The sequence below is a fragment of the Mirounga leonina genome, unplaced genomic scaffold (genome assembly GCF_011800145.1).
Source record: "Mirounga leonina isolate KUSES-001 unplaced genomic scaffold, KU_Mleo_1.0 Mir_55, whole genome shotgun sequence".
NCBI classification, from domain to species: Eukaryota; Metazoa; Chordata; class Mammalia; order Carnivora; family Phocidae; genus Mirounga; species Mirounga leonina.
Window position 1 is genome coordinate 6,217,337 of NW_023270816.1, and position 23,052 is coordinate 6,240,388.

The 23,052-nt window shown below is 35.1% G+C and overlaps 1 protein-coding gene across 7 annotated transcripts in view; it reads left to right on the forward strand.

Annotated features, from left to right (window-relative positions):
• Positions 1-23,052, forward strand: part of LOC118001961 (protein quaking) — a 158,627-nt gene that overhangs the window by 23,395 nt on the left and 112,180 nt on the right. For 5 of the 7 annotated variants that reach the window (XM_034992158.1, XM_034992159.1, XM_034992160.1 and 2 more), the window contains exon 2: positions 12,209-12,351. In XM_034992158.1, the coding sequence (XP_034848049.1) occupies positions 12,232-12,351 (120 nt within the window). In that variant the 5' untranslated portion in view covers positions 12,209-12,231. Of the gene's footprint in view, positions 1-12,208; positions 12,352-23,052 lie in introns of those variants that run through there. The other 2 variants (XM_034992162.1, XM_034992164.1) reach the window with 2 other exon arrangements.

Sequence of the window (23,052 nt, forward strand, 5' to 3'; positions counted from 1 at the left end):
AAGTCATTAGAGCATGAAATGTGGTTTGGGCAGTTTTCTAGGAGTCTGTGAGGTCCAGCTATTTTCATAATAGTAAGTTATTTGACTTTTTTACTCTCATTCTCACTTGAGTTTATAGTGGAGTGTTTCAGAGGCTATATGCTGTGTGATATTGCAAAAGATTGAATTCAGAAGAAGATACGAGGGGGAAAAAAGATGAGAATTCCATTGTCTCTATTAAGAGAGACATTTAAGCAATTTGCAAAAATAGAAAACAGTGCCTCTCCTCACTATTTTGTTCTGTTGGATAAAATGTTTTTTGTTAAAATGTAATGGGGTTTACTATTATGTTAAAGTGAATCATAAGTAATTTAGATACTTTAAAGTTTTGATTTGTGGTTTGGTTAAGTATTAACAGGTATAACTCACAAGCACAAGCTCTTTATAAAGGCTCCTTGAAGTAATTTTTTTATGCGTTGAGTCCTGAGACCAAAAAATGTGAGAACAACTCAATTAGAGAGTTTTGAGCAAAGGAGGGACATGTCACTTGGATTTTAACAGGCTAACTCTGGAAAATAGAGACTAGGCTGACAGGGGGAATGATGGAAACAGGGAGACCACTTACGTTATTTCAGTGATTTAGGTGAGAAATGGATTGTGGCTGGAACTAGGGTGGTAGTGGGTAAGGGGGTCAGTGGGATTTTGGGTATATTTTTTAAAAGGTGTGTAAACAGTATTTGCGGGTGGATTGGATATGATGTGTGAGAGAATGGACTTGCCAGTTTTTGAGATCAGGAGGAACAGTTTTGGGGACAGATTTAAGTGTGTCAAGATGACATGTTTAGAAGACAGTTGGATATAGGCATTTGGGAGTTCAGGAATGTCCTTGACCAGGATTTTTCTTGTATTATTTTGGTAATATTTTTATATGATAACATTTAGTTTCCATTCTAATAAATTAAACTTTTATGATCTCAGAAGAGTGCTGTATTCTGCATTTTATAAACTCATATTAAAATTGCATTCTAAGAATATTGTTATATGATAGTAAAATGTATACTTTTAAGAGGTAGTAAAAATGTAGTAAATACAGCCAGTAGCATACACAACATTACTTAGATTTTCTGAATCTAGTTCTTTGTAAAGTAAAACAACTTTTGTTTCATTAAAGGGGATCATATTAAAATACCATATTAAAGTAGTGTTTTCAGTATCAATTATGTTGACATCTGAAGGTACTGTATATGTTGCTCTTGAAACAAAATTGGAAGTTTTTTAATTCAATCTCAATGCTTGCTGTAAAGGACCTTTGGAATATCATGTACAGTAGATTGTTTATTATGGCTTAAAAAAACTTAGCTTTTTTAGTATGAGGGATTTCTCATGTACATGGGCTGCTGTAACACCTGTGAATGTCATTTGACATTTGCTTCAGTTTGTGGAATTAAGGTGATGTTCAGATACACAAGGGGTGCATGATTACTGATCTTCGGTTTTTCCTCCATTGAGCTTAGGAGGAATTTGGAATACAATTGAAAAGGAAAATAAAAAATCAAAGAAATTGTTAGGAAAAGCAACCTACCTCCACCCCTCCCCCTACACAAACATAATTCCTTCAGAATTTCTGGGAGTTCTGTTTTATTTTCACTCATTTACCAAATTTCTTTTAAAGCCCTAAGTAATTTGGAGCTTGAGGAGGATAAAATACATAGGGTGGACCTCTCCTCACCTCCCACAAAAATAAATTTGTAGAGCCTGGTTATATGAGGATTTGGTGCTTTACAAAGATATTATTTAAAATAAATCCTGGTGACCATTAGTTTAGGACATTTTGAAATGTAAATTCTGGAAGGAGTAGATCTGTGGTTCTTGATTGGTTGTTGAGTTTATGCAGCCCTTTCCTGTGGGGTATTGATTACACAGAGGGCACAAAATGAGCTTCTCAGAAGAAACACGAAGGTGCCCAGACTCCTCATTGATAGAACTGATCTGGTCTAACCTGATTTTACAGAGGAGGAAACTGAGACTCAGAGGGTTAAGTTCAAAGCCACATAGCTAGATCTTGCAGGGAATCAGAAATAAAATCTAGGTTGCATAAATTCAAGGCCAATGCTTTTTTCCTTACTACGTGTGGTTATTAAGAAAGGTTCTGTTCCTATAGAAAGATAGTTTATGGATTGTAGTCTTCATGTTCTTAAGGCAAATTTAAAGTACATGCGTTTTTTAAGCAGTAACTGCTAAAGAAAATGTAAAAAGGTTATTTTGAATTAAAGAGCTTATTCTTAATGATTTTGAGATCCCCAGTTTTATTGGTAAGCAGGCATTTTATTTTTTCAAACACTAGAAAAGTAAGACATTTGCATGGCTTTCATTCTCTCCCATAACTATCCCCCCTCAATGAGCATAAATAACTCTGAGGCCAAAGTAAAAACTTTATTTTGCAGCAAATTTAGACTTACACAGAAATAGAAATATAGCACAGAGGTTAATGGTAAGAACTCATATAACCACAGTACAATTAGGGGAACTGGGGAATTAACATAGATACAATATTATTAACTAATTTGCAGCTCTTATTCAGGCTTCACCAATTTTCCTATTCACGTCCTTTTTCTGGTACAGGATCCAATCCAAAATCCCACACAGCAGTTAGTAGTGATGTCTCTGTAGTATCCTCCAGTCTGTGACAGTGTCAGATTCTTTTATGACGCTTTTCTTGGTATTTTTGAAGATAACTGTCAGTTATTTTGTAGAATATTATTCAATTTTAGTTTGATGTTTTCTCATGATTAGATTGAGGTTGTGCATATTTGGCAAGAAAACAACAAAATGACTGGCCTTTTTCAGTGTGTCATGCTAAAGGTATATATCTTATTGGCGATAGTATTTGATCCCCTGGTTAAGGTAGAGTCTGCCAGGTTTCTCCACTGGATCGTTGCTTTTTTCCTTTGTAATTAGTAAATGACTTATGGGGAGATACTCTGAGCAGAAATCCTGTTTCTCATGTTTTTTTCCACTAATTTTAGCAGCACCCATTGAATGGTTCGCACCTGCAATACTTACTAACGGTGATTTTCTATATCCCATCTTTTCCTTCCATGTTAATTGGAATTCTGTAAGGAAGATCTGCCACTTCTCCTTGTATTTGTTTATTCAATTATTTATATCATTGTAGTCTCATGGATATTAATCTGTTACTATTGTTATCATAAATAAAATCTTTTAAGGCAAGCATTTATTTTTAAGAAGTTAATGTATTGAGACGCTTAAACACTTCAAAGGCATATAAGAGTAAATGGTAAAAAAAACCCAAAAAACTCTCATCTACCTCTTTATGTGGGAACCCATTTTCCATTGTTATGAATTCATTTCTGTTCTTCTAGAAATATTAAAAGGGTTGGGAAAAGAGTTATTAATAAGAATTGCTAGATTCTCAAGTATTACTTTTTACCTGGATCCCAGTAGCATCTGCTGGTTTATTGTTGCATCTTCTTCAGATCTTCATTAACGGTGTTTCTTAACTAGGTTTCTTAACCTTCAGATTTAAATTTTAATACAGTGGATATTATGTAGAGGTAAGGATTGGTTTCCCCTGTGTATTTTAAAGAACTAAATGACCAGAAGGGAATATTTTTCTTAAAAAATCCTTGACATATAACATATAAAACTAAACAGGTTTAAAATGACCTCCAAACAAAATCCAATATAAATGAGAAAGGATGTCTATTCCAATAACTTAAAAAAAAAAAAAAATGCTTTTCCCCCATTCTGTTCTGTTCTTTGTATTGGCCTATTTTGCCTTCTTTGTATCCCAGCAGCAGGCATTCATTCATTCAGGATTGTCACTTTTCCAGGCACTTAGGCCTAGATTTCACCCACTGAAGCTGTGTTCTGTTGGCATGAAAAGAGGAGGGCTCTAGCCTTTTTTGCAGTCAATAGTAAAGCAGTGGACTGAACTTGTTAGAGCACGGCTGGCAGTAAACTAAAAGTTGGTTTGTTCCGTTTTCCTATTTTCCATTCTCTAATTACCGTCTCCTAAAGTAAGTTTTAAGGGCTTCTTATACCAGAAAGTCTTTTATGAAACTTTAAATAAAAGCTGGTTGGTCTTACTGTGACACTGGATCAATTCTTAAATTTCTGAGCACTGTTTTTTTTTTTTTTCCTTTGTTTCTTTCATAAAGTGGGTATTTTATCTACTTCACATTATGGTGAAAATCAGGTAATAATTCATATATAAAGTATTTTAGCCTGGTGGAAGGTGCTCATGTTAAAAAAATAAGTCTTTGTAGTTTATTTTTATACTTGGGACTTAATCCTTTTAATTTTATATAGGGAATCCAATATTATATACAACATTTTGACTTAAAGTACTTCCTAACATCGTAATGAAAATATCCTTACTATTTTACAAAACTTACAAAAAATTCTTATGTGAATCTAATGTGAAAGCCAAATAGTCCCTGTAAATCCATCTTCCAGAGATGATTACTCTTAATAGTTATATTTTTTGACTTCTCCATGTGTCTATCAAAAAATATATGTACTTAGTATAAATTGAATCATATAATAGACATTATTTTCTATAACCTTTGAGAGAGCTTTTCCAGGGAGGTGCAGCTACTGTTAAATGCCTTCTGTGATACAAAACTGCTGCTGAGAGCAGTTATGGAAGTAGGATAGGCATTTTTATAAGACCTTTGCTGTTTCATGTTTTTTATGTGAAATTTATCCACAACTTTACAAAATTATTAATTAAATTGCCAAAGCAATTCAAAGGAGAGCTATGATGTTAAATCTAATTTTGTAGTTTTTCTTTTTTTGCTTATAGTTGTGACTTTAGCCCCCCAAGTCAGGTTCCACTAGAGAATTATTGATAGCTTGATTTTTTTTTTTTTTTGCCAGTTTCCAAGCAATTCTCTCAAAATTAAATCAGTTTTACTTGGTTATTTAAGTAATCTAAACACATTTTACTAAATGTTGTGTAGTCTCTATTAACCTGCGTTTTAAATTATTTTCTTTCTGTACCTTGGGGGTGTGGCTTTTAAAAATAAGTACAGTGAAGTTATGTTATTTTTTGTCAGCTCAAAATATCTTCAAAACTTTCCCTGAATTAGAGGTTACTTTCTACAAAAGAGATCTTTTTTCCCTTTAAGTACTTAACAGCCACCACCCTAACGTGGTGTTTGGTTATAAATAGACTCCTAATATTACTGTTTTAAGATTTAGTAAGTTTCATGTAAATAGAGACTAGGAATTTGTTAATTAAGACCTAAAATAACTAAAATCTTCCTTTGCTTTTTATGTTCCTGTGCCGGATTAGTGTCTAGCAGAGAGTGAGGAAATAATAGAGCCTATTTAAAGTTCCAACTGAAATGATGAAAGCTGTCATTTTAACTTCACTTATAAAATTTTTACTAGGTACATCAAAGCATATATTTTTATAAATAAGTGGCTCTTATTTCACTGAATAAATTAATGGAAAACATTAATTTTAAAAATGAGGCAGTAATGGTCAAATGACAATGTAACATTTTCATTTCTTTCTGTATTTTAGGTCCATCTGTCTTATAATGATAATTTTTTTTGCTGGATTTTAAATATAAGGCTCAAAGAAAAAGCAAATAGCTGCCCAAATAAAATGTATAGTTGTATAATAGCATCGAACCAGTTGAACAATTGGAATTAGCTACCACAACACTGGGTATAAAATACGTTGTTTTTTTTTTTTTTTAAGATTTTATTTATTTATTTGACAGAGAGAGATAGCGAGAGCAGGAACACAAGCAGGGGGAGTGGGAGAGCGAGAAGCAGGCTTCCTGCCGAGCAGGGAGCCCGATGTGGGACTCGATCCCAGGACCCTGGGATCATGACCTGAGCCGAAGGCAGATGTTTAACGACTGAGCCACCCAGGCGCCCTAAAATACGTTTTATATGAAAATGTGTTCAGTGTTTTAAAAAGTGGTCTTTTAATTTGTATTGTTAAAATCCTGAAAATAATTTTTTCATGCAATTTTATTTTTATATTTTATTATTTGTATATTATTAATAGCTTTTTTGTGTACTGCTGAGCCAGTAAATATTTTTCATATTTCATTTCTTAATTTTTATTTTCTTAGTTTAAGTTTGTTGAAAAAATTCTAAACCAGTAAGTAAAATAGGGTTATATTCTAGTCTTTATCCAGTCTTCCAATATTTCGGTATTGAATTTATACATAGCCATTATCTGTCTGTCTTGGGAAATAACTACTTTATAATTTAGATTTCTCAGCCTTTATTTTTCTATTCTCTAATAGTTCTTCAAGTTATCCTTATTTCTGATATTTTACTTTTCCACAGAGAGGTTGATATGTTAGTTAATCCAGTAATTCAGATTTTTAAAAAATGTACAAAATTTTAAGGGGGCAGAGGGTGGGATGCACTTACAGTAAGTAATTCAGATATAATAAAAGTAGTGGTGATAAAGAGCTAAAGGCAAAAATGAGCTGAGCCTTATGAGATGCTAAGATTTTAAAGCAAAGCTTTTAGGTTTTAGTGAGTTAGGTAAATTAGGGAAAAAGGTGATGTAGTATTAACAGGTCACATAGAACAGAACTGTGCAGTGACTATTTTCCCTCTTAGGAGCAGAATTTACTGACTGATAATTGAGTTTTAGTTCGTAAAAGGGAAAAATCAAGATCATCAAAGCAGAGAACTGTAAGGAGACAGTAAGTAGTATGACTGAAACAAGTTTTCAGTCTTTTTTTTAAGATTTTTTTTTATTTGACAGAGAGAGAGAGACAGTGAGAGAGGGAACACAAGCAGGGGGAGTGGGAGAGGGAGAAGCAGGCTTCCCGCAGAGCAGGGAGCCCGATGTGGGGCTCGATCGCAGGACCCTGGGACCATGACCTGAACTAAAGGCAGACACTTAATGACTGAGCCACCCAGGTGCCCCGAACAAGTTTTCAGTCTTAAACACAAGTAGTTTTCAAGATACGGAAATTTGAAAAAATGTCATTAAACTGTCATTGTCAAATATCAGTTCTAGAAAACATGGAAAATGAGAGGACCCTGACTGCTGGAAAGGTGAATACTCCTAAAAGCTGAAAGATTTGTATTCTAAACTTGACGGTACAACCTGTAGAATCCAAAACAGATTATTTCCTGTTTAAACTAGTGAATCCAAAGGGGGGTTTGGGTCCTAGTGTGGCTTGAGATTTCATCAGATAGTTGATAAGGTATGCCTGTATTTCAGTATGCAAGCTGCAGAAATATGTGCACTATGAAATTGCAGTTAGTTGGATCCTTGACTCAGAATAGCCCTCCCTAAAGGATGTTAACTGATAGATTAACTTTCTGAAGGGATTTGTCTAGTAGAAAACAGCCAGGAAAAAAAATTTAAATCACCTATTGTATTGGTGTCTAAACCAACAGTTGTGGAAGTATGGAATGGTGGACTCAACATTTGAGTCAGGTGATATGCTCATCAAAGAAAGAAAGGTGTTCTTAAACACACTGTGGACTTGGAGTGTTTGTGACTGGAGGTAAGCAGCCTGTCTGCATTCTCCTCATTTTCAGGGAAGGATGTGTGTGGTACAGGACTTTCCATTTTAAGGAGCATAGATAAATGGGGTGTGTCTAAGTGAGAGGGTATAAAACCATGTTATTATATAGCTCAGAGAAGAGGATACTTAGATCTAAAACTGTTTTAAGTATTTTTGTCATGGGAACAAGGCGTTGGATCTATTTTCTGACCTTTGGAGTGTTGAGTGGGTGGGGGGAAGTGGGAGAAATTTTAGGAATGATTTTGATTCAGTAAAATTTGTAAACTTTAATAACTTCAGAGATGTCTAAAACAAGTTGTCTTGACAGTGGGGATTTTGGGGTTATTGTAGTGGGAATTTTTATACTAGGTGATTAAACAAATGGTTCTGAACTTTTAGTCCTCCGAACCACTGCTGTAGATTGGTGAAGGTAGTGTGGAGATGAGACATTTGAGCATTATCATGCAATGTTTGATACAACGAAAGTTTATACAGTTGATTCTTGAACAATGCAGGGAGTCGGGGGCACTGATGCCCCTCATGGTCAAAAATCCATGTTTAACTTTTGATTCCCCAAAACGTTAACTACTAATAGTCTGTGGACTGGAAGCCTTACCAATAATATAAATAGTTGATTAACACATTTTGTATGCCATATGTATTATATATTGTATTCTTACAATAAAAGTTAGCTAGAGAGAACATTTTAATAAGAAAATCTTAAGGAAGAGAAAATATGTTGACAATACCGTACTGTATTTAACAACAAAAAAAGATACTGTACTGTATTTAACCAAAAAAAAAAAAAAATCCAGGATTTACATACTACAAAATCTTACATACATAAAAATAAATGTATGTAGTACATTATAACTATGTACTACATAGTAGTATGTAGTGGACCCTTGTAGTACAAACTCTGTTGTTCAAGGGTCAGCTGTATAAAATATATTAATTATGAAGCACTTCTATGTTTCATAAATGAACACCTGTAAATCCACCACTTAAAAAGGAACTAGAGCACTACCCATATCCATGACATGTTTCTGTAATATTTTGGCCATGATTAGATCAACTTGATGGTATAATATTAACAAAAACCTCTGATTGCCAGGACTTACATACTACAAGCTTTGGAGACAAAACTTTTTAAAATGTGGGGTTAGGGGACAAGATAATAAATGGGGTCCTTGCATACTAAGGTTGGAAAACCATGGATTTAGTTGAATCATTCAGTAAGCAAACCTCTAATTATATGAGGTAAAGTTGCAGAGAGGTTAAGTAAGAGACTTATCTAAATTCACACAGTTACTGTTAGAACTGGAATCAGAACTTTTTTCTTAAGATTTATTTTTTATGTAGTCTTTATACCCAGCACGGGGCTTGAACTTAAACCCCGAGATCGAGTTGCACGTTCTATCAACTGAGCCAGCCAGGTGCCCCAGAAATTGTTTTGACTTGAGTATTGTAAATAACATAGCAAAAAGTGCTAGTGTGATTTCCTGGTTAGAAAGGTGCTGTTGATACAGGTAGTGAAACTCAGCTGGTTAGACCCCCACAATGAGTAAGATTATAAGATCTTTGAGCACTAGGACTTGGTCATCTTTTCATCCCCATCAGTACAGTGTTGCTTATGATTTGTATTATTGAGTGATGTATCTGAGACTAAAAGAAACATGGTAGAAAGACTTTTTATCTTAAGAAAAGTATAATTTATAATTACATTGTTTGTACCTTTGCCTCACATACGGTCATTAGAAAAGGTCAGAGTTTCTTTCCTCTTGACTTCTTTCTTGACCTTAACAACCTGTGGCAGATTTGATGGTCCTGCTTTGTGCTACCACCATCTCTAATCTATGTCTCTTACTGTTTTTCTACTTTAGAGTATCTGTTTATATATATCCCATATGAGACTAACTTCTTTGAAAGATTGAAACCATGACTTGTTTAACTTTAATGCCTTAGAACCTAGCTCATTTACCCACCCATCTGCCCAGTCCACTGAGTATTAACATAGGGCCCACTGTATTCAAGGCACTATTCTAGGAGCTGGGGCTACAGTGGTTAGCAGAATCTCACAGAACTTTCAGTTATTAATCAGAGAATCACATTAATATTTATAGAAGTACAAATACATTTAAATGGTAAATGTATCTTCTATTTTATCATCTAAGTGGATATGTGGTCATTGATTATTGTAATATTTATGTATTTTTTAATTTAGTCATCTGAATTTTCATACAGCTCTTGGTTTTTCTAAGTTTGACAAACTTGTTTACCTGGAAATATGTTGTTTTCTTTTTTATTCTTTTGTATTACTCTGGTTACAGATTTTTTAATATTGAACTCTTGCATTCATGGTATAAATTCCACTGCCTTTGTGCGTTACTCATTTGGTATGCTGGTGGAGCCTATTTATTTAGTATGTTTGCATTTATATTTATAAGCAAATTTTATCTATTGTTTTCCTTTATGCTATTATCAGGATTTTTATACCGGCATTATTAACAAGAATTAAGCAGTTTCTGAAGAGGAAATTTAAATGTAATAAATTAATATTGAAAAGTGCTTTTATATAGAGACCTGGACTAAAGGATATATGCATAATTTTAATTAAATTTCCCTAATGTCCTTTGGTTAATTACTTGCTGTAATTATGTAATTATGTGAACAGTTATTTATGTTTAAATTATTACTTGGTGGTTGAAAACTTGATTGGAGAATTGCTGTCGCATGCTAATATAAAATAAACAATAGTTTGATATTGGGCATGTTTTAATACTATTATTAGTATTTAATAAGTATTATTAAAGTAGTATTAAAAAGTAGTAGTATTAAAAGAAGTAGTATTAAAGATTTAAGTAGTATTAAACTAGTATTAAAAAGAACTTAAGGAATGAAGTCTTGCCTTTATAATGTAGTTAAATCCAAGGTACCTTCTTTTGACTTTTTAAAACTTTCATTTGCTGTTCAGAGATGCACATTTGGTAAGCTTTGACAAGCAAATTGTTATTTAAGAGATAAGATGTGTTACAAAATGAATGTTGCCATTGTTGAAGCAGAAAATGTATTGTAATACAGTATTTTCACTGATTTAAGACTAACTGGGTAAGAACACCTTTGATCATGGCTTTTTGCTGTGTTGGGTTTTATTTAGCAAAGTGATATAAATAACTAGTTAAGAAAATTGAAGTGTGCATTTATATTTCCTAGTTCCTTATAGCAGTAGATTGAAATTCCATGTTTGGAAGGCAGTCAAAATACATTATAAAAATAAAAGGCATTTTACTTTTAAATACTAATGGACACAGCCTCTTCCCCAAGGAGGATGTAATCTGTAGCATGGAGAGAGAGATATAGAGGCATCCAGCTAATTTAGTAATGACAACCCTTATTAGACAGTAGGTTCTAATGGGCAGGGGTCTATCCTCTAACACATTGTGGAAGCTTTAATAAAGAATTTTTGAAAGAATTGATTTCTTTGTGCAAGTCTTGATTCATTGGATTTCTTATATTTTTTCTTATAAGAAGTATATTTATATACCTGGGAACTGTCCTAATAATTTTTTAAAGGTCATTGACTTTAGGTACCTACTTTTCTTTTTTCATTTCATTCATTAACGTGATGTAGTTTGATCTCTGTAAACCATCTTTTCCTTGAAACTTCTCTGATCACCAGTGGCTTAGTGGTTAAATCCAAGGTACCCTCCTTTGCTCTTTACCTTACCATACTTTTGTGGTATTTGACACTGTTGATTACCCTATTCTTGGTTCTGTCATTCTTCAGCTTCTTTGACACCTCTTTTTCCTACTTCTATCCACCTTCATTTCTTCGTGGTTTGGATCTTCTTTGCTTTATTCCTTAAATGTTGCTTTTTCTAGGATTCATTCAGTCCTCCTTTCTCCCTCTGTCTTCTCTAAGACATCTTTTCTGTTCCTGTAGCTTTCACTAACATACTTGTGTATCAAACTCAGACTTCTGCTGAACTTAAAATCTGTGTTATCCATTGGACATCTGTTTGGATATTTCAGAGATACCTAAAATAGCTAAGGAAGTAATCCAGTTCAAGATCTCATTCAGACAGATTAGTTCTGAAGTATAAAAGAGCCATTGTTATTAGTTTTGTCTGGTAGGCATTCTTATTTGATTAAAGCTCTTATTTGGAATGACTGGCCTCATTTAAGCATGGAGAAATTAAGTAAAATAACAGATACATCAAATAGAGGGTAAGAGCTTGGGCTCTGCAGTTAATTTAAATAAAATATAGGGGCGCCTGGGTGATGGAGTCAGTTAAACGTCCAACTCTTGGTTTCAGGTCAGGTCATGATCTCAGGGTTTTGAGATCGAACCCCTAGTTGCTCAGCGCGGAGGCTGCTTGGGACTCTCTCCCCCTCTTCCCGCTCCCCCCCCCCCGCCCGGTCCCCCAGTGCACTCGCTCACTCTCTAAAATAAAAAAATAAATCTTTAGAAAAGATAAAATATATTATTTGGTTAATATAAATTTGATTTCTGGTAGAAAATAATTAAGGCTGTAGTTCTGTTCAACATAGACTTAATCTAGGAAATGGTAGACTAGGTTAATAATGCTTTAGTCTTTGAGTTTTAACACTTTATCGATGAAACCCTCCCCTACCTTCTGTTTTTTTTTCCCCTCGACTAGCAAGAATATTTTTTTGTCTAACACATTTAAAATTTTTACTTTTAACAGAAATTAGCAGAGTACGGAAAGACATGTACAATGACACATTAAATGGCAGTACAGAGAAAAGGAGTGCAGAATTGCCTGATGCTGTGGGACCTATTGTTCAGTTACAAGAGAAACTCTATGTGCCTGTAAAAGAATATCCAGATGTAAGTATGTTTTGTTGTCTTACTCAATTTTTTTTCTGCTTCACATACTTTGGGAAGGGATACCTCTGGTGATAAATACTTAAGCATTGTCAGCTGCTTTAAAAAAATGTCGTGTGAGGGACTAGAAGTATGATTAACTTGGTGTGGACAATTAAAAAAAAATTTAGATATGTTTTCATTTAATTGCTGCTTTGTCACTTTTGGAAATGCACATGGTAAAGACTTGGTTTTAGCTTTGGCCTGAGTGTCGCAGAGAGCACCAGATACAATTCTCTACTCATCTTTAATCTGACCTCAGGGAAGCCACAGCCTGGGCCATGTCATCCTTTCAGTAAAATGAGAGGTTGGACTAGGTGACAGCTAAGCTTCCTTTCAGCTCCAAAATTTTTATGATAACCACTGTTCATAATTTTTTTCTTTTGTTTTGTCTTTTTCATTCTTGTTTCTTGCTCAGCTGTTCTCCATAAACCTCTTGTTGCAAGTAGCCCCCTGTCCTATACCACTTAATTTATAATTAGCTCCAAACTCTTTGTGTTTGTTACAAAGCGCTATGTCATATGGTTCTTTCTATCTCTCTGACCTCATCTTAAGTGATTTTCCCTCTTCGTCAATACCCTGTAGTCACATTGGCTGTTAGAGCAGGTCAGGTCTATTCCCAGCCCTAAGAGCATTTATGTTAGCTGTACACTGGCTGGCTTCTTTTTGTGGTTAAGATTTTAGCTCAAATGTTACTCGGAGAAGCCTCCCCTCACTATTTTATCTAAAGCAATCTAGTTACTCATTGTTTCACATAATTTTCTTTATTTTTCTGAGGAGCACTTGCTATTTGGTGTGTTTTAATTTATTTTTTTATTTCTTTCCATCAGAATACAAGGTACTTAATAGAAGAACCTTTTTTTGTGGTTGTTTACCATGTACTTCCAACATGCATAGTATTTGTACATAATTGGCTCCAGTGCCTTTTGAATACATAAAAGCAAACTGTTGGTATTTTGCTAGGTTTCAGAGAACTATTCTAAAAGCAAAAACTATTCTGCAAGAAGGAGTTGGTATTGTAAGGTCAAAATGTGATGTGTACTCTAAGATTCATTGATTATATGGACAGTCTACTTGTCTAAAGATGGAAAATAAATGTCTTAAGTTGGATTAATGGAAAAAAGCTTTGACATTTCACAAGTTGCATTTGTAATACAATTTTCTTTAAGGCTAATACATTTACTTTGTAAGTATTTTTGGTTGCACGTATGTATAAACAGTTCTGGATAATGTAGGCAAAGGGTTTGTTGGAAAGTAATTGAGTATCAGAGGATTAAAGGAAATGGCTGGATTGCAAAGCCTCCTGTAAGAGAAGGGCCAGGGCAGCTTTGAGAACCTCAGCACCAGGAATTCAGACTTTCTTTTTGAGAGCCTTGGTTTTAACATAGTCTGGTTTCAGTGCCTCCCAGACTTTATCTTCGAACTTCAGATTCTTAGGAGAGAAAATGTGTTTTGGACCAATCTGCCATGACTCAAGATGGGAGGTTGACTAATATAACCTAGACGTGATTACTCTGGTCCCACCCTCGATGACTGGAATGATTCCTAGAGATGGGAAATTACGATTTGGCAGCTATCCCAATTGGTGTCTACTGCTGTTTGGTGTTTCAGTATCTCCTAAAGGATATCAGCCTTCTCATATGCTCGTTTAAACCCTAAAGGATAAAGTTTCAGCACTAGTCATGAACACAGAATATGTAAGATCATAAGACCTTGTTAGAGAAAATAGCTTCATCTGCCTGGTCCCCATTCTTCTGGACAAAATCCTATTCAGGGAAGGTGATACTTCTATTGCATTATTTAAAAGACCTGTTTGATATAATCCTCTAAGTGAGAAGAGATATATTTCATAGTGTGGGTCCAGTAGGAGGTAACTTTGCACTCTATTCCTGTCTTTCTTCCACCAGTTGGGATTCATTGCCATGGTCAGCTCCTGTTGCTGACAACTGTTTTGCGGTGTAACATTGTCTAGGTCAGTGGATCTCAGAATGTGGTCACAGGACTATAGTATCCATGCCTTCTGGGAACTTGTAAATATTCAAGCCCTACCCCAGACTAGCTGAATCAGAAACTAGGGCTGAGGCCTAGCAATCTGCCTTCCAAGCCCTGTCGGTGGTTCTGATGCATGTTAAAGTTTGAGGAGCACTGCTCTTATTTGTTGATCATCAGAATGAGCGGGGCTAATGGGGTTGTTTTGCCAAGCATTGTTCCAGGAGGCAGGTAGAGTGGTGAATTAAACAATGCCTCTGCTCTTGTGGAGCAGATGTTGCAGTGTCAGAGATGGACAATAAACAAATGAGTATTTACTTTTAAGTGTAGTCAGTGCTATGGAAAAAATAAGGTGGGCTAAGCATGTAAACGATGACTGTGTATTAATAGTAAAAGTATCTCTTATAAGATGGAGGGAATGCAGAGACATGACTGAAGTGATGGGGAGGAAGGCATGAAAATTATCTGGGGGAAGAACATTCCAGGCAGCGTGAACAGCATGTGCAATGCCTGAGGCATGAGTGTGCTTGGGAAGTGTGGTAAGATGCAAGATTAGAGAGTTAGCAGAGGGGCCATATCACGTAGGGGCTGTGAGCCCCAGTAGGGACGTCAGATTCTATTCTGAGTGAAGTAGGAAGCCATTCAGATGTTTTGAGCCAAGGAGTGGTTTTTAATAGATTCATTCTGGCTGCTTTGGGCAGTGGTGACAACAGGGACACCAACTTAGGGGGCAGAAGAGAGAAACTTGAACAGGACGACTTAGAAATTCTTGAATCCTGCATAGATTGTTAACTTAGAGCCAGTAGTGTTTGCTGATAGATTGGGTATGGAGTGTGAGGGAAAGTCAGGAATAACTCGAAGGTTTTGATCAGTTGGAGTAGCAGAATCACCAGTTCCTGAGTTAGAAAGACTGAGGCAGGAGCCCATTGGGCAGGTGGGGATTCAGCAGTTCTGAGGTAGAGGTGTTGGGTTTAAAGTTAGATGCCCAGGTGTGGGCCTATCAAATGGGCGGGTGGGTGGGTGAGTTGTGGATGACTTTTGGCACCCAACAATATCTATTTTAACAGAGCTTTTTAAATGAGAAATTTAGTTACAATTCATAAGAGGATTGATATGGATTTAAAACCATTATGGTTCTCCAGGTAGTTTTTTTAATACCTTAATTTTAACTGTTACAGGAATTTAAGTTATATTTAATACAAGAATTCTGTTATAAGAGTTAAGTTAATTGAGGTGCTTGGGTGGCTCAGTGGGTTAAGCATCTGACTCTTGATTTCGGCTCAGGTCAGGATCTCAGGGTCCTAGGATCGAGCCCTACCTCGGGCTCCGTGCTGGGCGTGGAGTCTGTTTAAGATTCTCTTTCTCTCTTTCTCTCTTTCTCTTTGCTCCTTCCCCCCACCTCATGTGTGCACGTTCTCTCTCTCAAAAAAAAAAAAAAAAAAAAAAAAAGAAAAAAGTTAATTGTTTGTTACAAGAATTTAAGAATTATTTTTCTTGAGGTTATTAATATATACCAAATGAGTAGTAACTGTATTGTGCTCTATATTGGGAACTTTATGTCACCTTTTGAAAAAATGAAATAGTATTCAAGTAAAACAAGGCAGTCTGTCAGATTTTGGCAGTATGGGAAAAGATTTATTTCAAAATTAGGAATTAGCTGTTGGCCACAGTGAAACAAAGATGCATTCTTCCTTTTCTTGCTTTTCTTCACTTATTGTGTCTTAGAGACCAATTTGTATTGCTTCTCTTCCACCCGCACCGTTTGTGTATAGGTTTGATTTTGTGAGTGAATTCATCCTGTTTGACTCAAAACTGTTTTTATTATTTTGTATTTATTTTAGAGAGAGAGTGAGAACATGCACGCGAGCCTGGTGGGAAGTGTGGGCGGGAGGGGGAAAGGGAGAGAGAATCTCAAGCAGACTTGCACTGAACGTGGAGTCCGATGCCTCGCTCAGTCTCATGACCCTGAGATCACCACCTGAGCCGAAACCCAAGAGTCGGATGCGCAACTGACTGTGCCACCCAGGTGCCCCTGCTCATATTAATAGTAGTTAAAAGTATGGACGCAAACCCAGACCCTTGGCTGGCTCTGTCAACTTACTTTGTGACTTTGGACAAATTACTTGTCATTTATGGTTCTCCATTTTCTCACCTCTCTGAGGGGATAGTAAGTCTCTCACAGGTATATGAGGAGTTATAAGTGAGTTAATGCACGTAAAGCACTTGGAAAATGCCATAACACTGTCTAAGTGTTAACCAGAATGCAAGGTCCATGAGGGTGGGGATTTTGTCTCTTTGTATTCTCATTGCCTGGAATGGTTTCTGGTAAGTGGTAGCTGTACAACAAATATTTGTTGTGCATATCTATGTTGAAAGCCTCACTCTTTCAGATACTGGTAAACTTTTAATTTAAACTTGTCCTTTGCATTTGCACATAGCAACTTATTTTCTAAAAGTGTTAATTTGGAGATACTGTTTTGGACTTGGTTGTGTATAGCTCTGGGACTTACAGGAGAAGAAAGTTTTAGATTTAGTGTTTGAGAAATGAGGTAGTGTGGTATAATGTCCTTCACAATGTTTTTGAATCAGTGGCTTAATGATGTGGCAATGGGAAGGTAGTAAGAGTAGCATATTGAAAATGAACTGAATTTCTTAAAAATTCACATTCGATATTTATATTTATTAACAAAGCAGACTTTTATTGCATCTCTGCTGTGTACCAAGCACATCCTGGAGGTGGGGTATTAATTCCGTTGAGAAAACGCTTTTATGTAGTTGGATAATAGTGGGTTTTTGAGCCAGACAGGCCTCAGTTTTGAATCTTGGCTTTACTCCCTTATGGCTGTATTTGTCAACAATTGCCATAATAATGCTCCATAATAAGCTACTCTGAAACTTACTGGCTTAAAATAACAAGCATTGGTTTTTGTGGTGGCTGAGATTCTGCTGATTGGGCTTAGCTGAACTTGACCTAGGCCAGCTGCAGGTGGGTTTAGATCTTTGTGTTCTTGCTGAGCTCAGTCCAAAGGGGCAGCAGCGACTAGGAGCATGCTCTTCTCATGGCAGGTCACTGGAGTACCAGAGCCAAGCCAAATTGCTTAAGCACGTGTGAGGCCTCTACTCCTATTTGCTAACAGTCCATTAGCCTGGTGATTGTCAAGTGTGGACGATTTTGCCCCTCTCAGAATTTGACAATATCTGGAGATATATTGGGTCGGCAAAACTGCAAGGGGAGGAGGTATGGTGGCATCTAGTATGGAGGTAAATGCCAGTGATATTGCTGAATATCTTAAAATGAACATGGCAGCCCCTCCAGGTAGGTAGATTATCCTACCCCAAATGTCAGTAGCACTGAAATTAAGAAACTGCACTGACAAGCTGCTCAGTCCACAGTGAGAAGGGGACTGGAATAAATATTTGCTGAAAGATAGTCCGTACTATCACATTGGCTTTTAAAACACATGTTAACTTTTTAGAATCTATTTCCTTGTTCATTAAATTATAAGGTCCACCTCATAAAATTGTTTGGAAGAATAAAGATAACAAATGTGTGGCATCTGATACGGTACTCAGTATGGTTCTTGTGATCGTGAACATGAAAAAAAATTCCTATCCTTGAAGGAGCCCACAGTCTTGAATGAAAGGTAAAATAGACTGCATTAAATCGTTTAAGAATATGTTAAGTTTATCATACATTCATAAAGTGACAGACTTGAAGAAGATTAAAGTTACACATAGGCCATCAAACTGGTAATTTGGCTGGTTAAGTTATTAAGGACTTGTTTGAATCCATGGAGATCTTATAAAGCAGTATGTGAATGAAGTTAACTCTGATTGATATAAATAGAAGATGTTATGTTTCATTGAGTCAGTAATAATACTGTCATTAAATTTGCCTATTCAATTTTGAGTTGTGAGAAATTGTTTTATAGGATCAGCTTCAGTGGTAGATAAGTTCCAAATATTGTCAAGGTCTAGGTGTTAGGGATATTAGTCGTGTAGTACATACATGAACAGATTAGATTGCTAAACTCTGGTTGGGTTGTGATACGAAATTGTAGTGAAGCTTTCTCTAGCTATTTAATATGAAGATAACTCTGATTTTCTTATGTTTTTAAAATGAGTTTTTTGGGGTTTTTTTTTGAATGGTTGTAGCTTTGAAAGGTATGTCTTGGGTGTAGGCTATCAAGATGACAGTTGTCAAAGGTTTGTAAGATGGATAAATGCATTTTCAAATATTTTTTCCAACAAGGATCCCAGCCTGACAATTGTACTTAATAATAGAGGTTTATAATATCACTCATCACTTCCTGTAGTCTCATAATAATAATCTATGTTAATGGTGGAGCAAGAGTTTTAAGTTCCCTTTCAGTTCAGTTTTCCTGAATTTGGCTAGTCATATCTTCTGATTTAGTATATAGTATAAGATTGTTGATTTTCTCCTATTTCTCAAGGTTGTCTCCTGCAAATTGGCTGTTGAGCTAGCATTTGTTTAGGATGGGTTATGAAGACAATGGGTCAGTGCAGACCTTTCATTATGCCTTTGCTCCTTTGACTATTGTGGCTTCCTTGTTTGTTGAAAGAATTAATCAAGAGTCTTCATATAAACTACTCTCACCTTTGTTCTTCTGAGAAACAAATGGACATTAAATCAAAATTTAATAATCTGCAAAGTCTCCTTTTTCATTATCTAGGTTAAGGCTTAATTTTTGCCTCTATGATCTTAATTATGAGTGAAAATATAAAACATTAAAAGATCTACATATCTCTATCTCTCTGATAGTTTACACATACAACTATTAATGATTGTTGATTTTTAGGAAGGTTGGTATATACTGAGAGTTGTGAAGTATTTCAGATTATATATTAATCTGTTGGAGTTTTTAATTTAGCAGTGCCATTTGATAAAATTGAGCATATTTTTAAGTTTTAGGTAAAGAAACTGTTAACAGTTGACTTTGAACTTTAAACAGATAATATTTAGTGAGGGTCAATTTCATGACTTTTTGTCTTTTTAGTTTTGGTTTGGAGGTTTTTATTTCACTCTACAAGGGCATATTAAGGCCTGCTGTGTATCAAATACTTAATTAGGGTTTTTATGGTCTGAGCTATACTAAATTTCTTAGGATGTTAATAGAAGTTATTCCAAAAATGATTTCAAGGCATTCTGAAAACAATAAATTTTGTTTAGTTCAGGTTTTCTCAAGTTTAACAATTTTAAAAATAATAAGCCTTCTCAGAGTCTTAAAATTTAAAGTTTTATTTAGGTAATATATTTTAATACTTAAAAAGAACTAGTGTTCAGAGGAACAGATTAGAAAACGGAGTTTGTTTTTAGGGGAGTATTACTTGTAAACAAATGTTTTCCAGGCCCCCCTGAGATAAAAAGTTTTGTCTGTGAATTTGTCTTACCCAAAAAGAGTTTGTTAGGATCTGATCTGGTAAAATTATTGTTGTAAGAGACTTATCAATCAGTTGGATACCTAATCACTGATACCTAACCTCCATCTCTCTTAAGATTGTCCCTGAAATAACCAAAGGAATGTAATAAAAACATTGGAGAGAAACCTAATTCTCAGGGCTATTCATATTCCATAAACATCCAGGTGTTTCTGTTAGATATTAAAGGAAAGTCTGAGATGTTGATCTACTGTTGGTCCATCTTGAGATAGCATTGCCTTCTTGAACTGAGTGAAGCAGTCAGTAACAAAATCTTCCTAATCCTAACTGTCTTCCCTCCAAAATCCGCAGACAGAATGGGCTGTGTGGGGTAGTTGAAGGTTCTACCACTTGAACTTACCACCCATCTTAGTGCTTGCTTATAGTAGAGCACCTGAATTTATTTTATGAGTGATTGAACTCATCATTTATACTTAACTTTTGGTTTGAATCTGAGTGGAAAACTACTCTAGTTTTTGATGAAACCTGCTTTAACTTTACGAACATTGCAATCAGACATTTCAACAACTAGCCTTAGAGCTAAATTCTGTTAATTATTTTATTGGGAAAGCATTACATGTCTTAATAAATTCAGCCCTTTAAAACAAATAGTTCATAAATAAATTAGGCACTTCCTGAAATCTAGTTTCGATCTACCATAGAAAACTGTTTTCCCCAAGTGCAAAAACAGTATCATCGGGTAAGCAGCCTACCTAGCGTGACTTTGGCCATCTCCATGTTAGATATTGGTGTGATAATTTTTTTTTCACTATTTTGTAAGGAATTGATTAAGCTTTAAAGAAATGTATCTGTATTGTATTCTTTGGGGTTAGAGAACAATGATTGCTTTGATTAGTTTCTTCCCTTTTTATTTATAAATTGTACGAAAGCAATATAAATTTGCAATTTTAGATAAAAGCAAAAGAGAAAATGAAAATGTGAAAAATAATTAGAAACATGAAGGCTGAAGAGAGCTGAGTATAAACCAGTAAAATTTTGGCATCATTCTTTTATTTCAGACTTGCGTGTGGCCTGTTCTAGGCACCAGGCACAAGAATATGGAAAGATGTAATCCCTGCCCTCATGGTACTGTTACAGCCGTAATCCTGTTGTACAGTAACAAGGACCTGAACTAAGGCAGGGAAGTTGAAATGAAGAATAGGGGACAGATTAAATAATGAAAACTTTAAGATTTTTTAGTCTATGTGGGGGCTAAGAATGAGAGAGGGCTTTGCTAGTGGTGCTATTCATTTAAAGCAGAGAATACAGGGCAAGATTTTGTAATTTAATATTATAGAGGAACCAAGAGTAACAGATGAAAAACATACTATATTAACAGAAGAAAATTAAAAGTCCTTGTAAGCTTTGTCAATCTTAACAATGTGGGAATGTTGAGCGAGGGTGGTATAAAAGACGGTTATCACGTGTGACTTAAAATTGGTGCCCAAAACAGGTCACTTTAAGAGCTGAATTAATAATTTTGAAATAGTGTATGAGATTGATAATATGCAGCAAAACTTAAATCGATTTCAAAGAGCCTTAGGTAGTATTTGTAATCCGAGGTCAGAACTATATATTTAAACTCCTAGGCTTATCTTCCAGGTTTGAAGTGACACTGTAAGCTCAGTTTTGACTCAAATAATCCTTATTCTTCTTTTTCTTTCTTTTTTGAAGTTACACATATTTTTCATTAAAATAGGTGGATGAAGTAATAATCACGTAAAGGTTTTCATTCATATAAAAGGTCCAGTTACGGTAAAAAGGATGTATATGATGATTGTTAAGGCAGTGAACTCAATCAGTAAAAGACATGAAAATATCAAGGTGTGGTTATGTGACGGTTGTACAGTAATGATAAGTTTTGAGATGTAAGTGGAGAAGAAATTATAAAAACACTGAAAGTAAACTTGAATCTGAAGAGAGTTTTTATAAACTTTTTACCAAACATTTTGAATGATTAAACAAGAATGAGAAAACTAAACATGAGTTTCTGGTGTGATTAGGATATATAGTTTAAGGTCTTTAGAAGAGGGGCATTATACTATACTGATTAAGTGTCCAAACTCTATATGCAATCTAGGTGTTCCAGGATTGGGGCTACTTTTGTAACCTCTCATGTATTAAATATTAATTGTAACTGTCTTTAAGCAGCGTTACGAGGATGAAGTGACTTAATGCCTGTGAAGTGCTAAGCATAGAAGCTAGCTCATTATGGAACACTCATAATAAAACATACTTCAGTGTACTCAACACCTAGGAAATGTTGAATGACCTAGTCATTGCACTCATGATACTTCCATATTGAAATGGAAAGTGGAAATAACATTTTGTTTCTATGACAGCATTGATTTTCTCATTTGGAATTTATCCTGAGATCAGTCCATCAGGCTTATTTGAGAAATTTCTGAAATATATGAGAATTCCTGTGCTGCATATGACTGACTTAGTGATTTAATTTTACCATGAGAATGAAAAAATCACTACATGATTTCTGTGAACGCTTTTAAATTATATTATCTAGTAATCTGAATAAATAGTACCTTCATCTATGTGCTGTATATTTTGTGAGGCACTGTGGATAAAAAAAATAATAATAAAAAGGACCAGGTACTGGTTTCTGGCTCATAGGATGATTTGCAAGAGACATGTATGTACATCCTTGCGTATCATGTAATAGGGGCTGTGAGAGGGGTTGTTACATAGTGCCCTGAAATCCTCACTTTGGAGGGGAAAACAACTATCTCTAGGAATCAGAATACAGAAAATCACAGGAGGAACACTTGAGCTCAGTGTTGTGTGCTGAGGAGGTTTTGACATACTTTGAGGGAGGGAAGGAGAAAGAAAGGTATTTCAAGAAAGAAAAATTAAAAGTACCTGCCATCAAAAAAAAAAAAAAAATTACTTGCCTTTTTTTTTTTTTTTTTTATAGAACGGTGAATTACATGTCTAAACATAAGGGTAACAGCAAAAACAAAGGTTTAAAAAGTAGTTAGAGACCTTTTAAAGGGCCTTGTGTGTAAGAGTTTGGACTTCACACTGTCAAAAATTGTGTCATAAAACTCTTGTTGGCTTTCATATTTTTATTTTAATTGCTTAAATAATGTTTGTTTTCCAATGCACTTGTTTTTTAGCTTCTAGAAAAATAATCATCTATCTTATTAACCTGAGTTTGTTTTTGGAGTGGTTTCAGCTTCTTTTCCAATTATATCTGTACTCAGAGGTTGAAGATTTCCATAC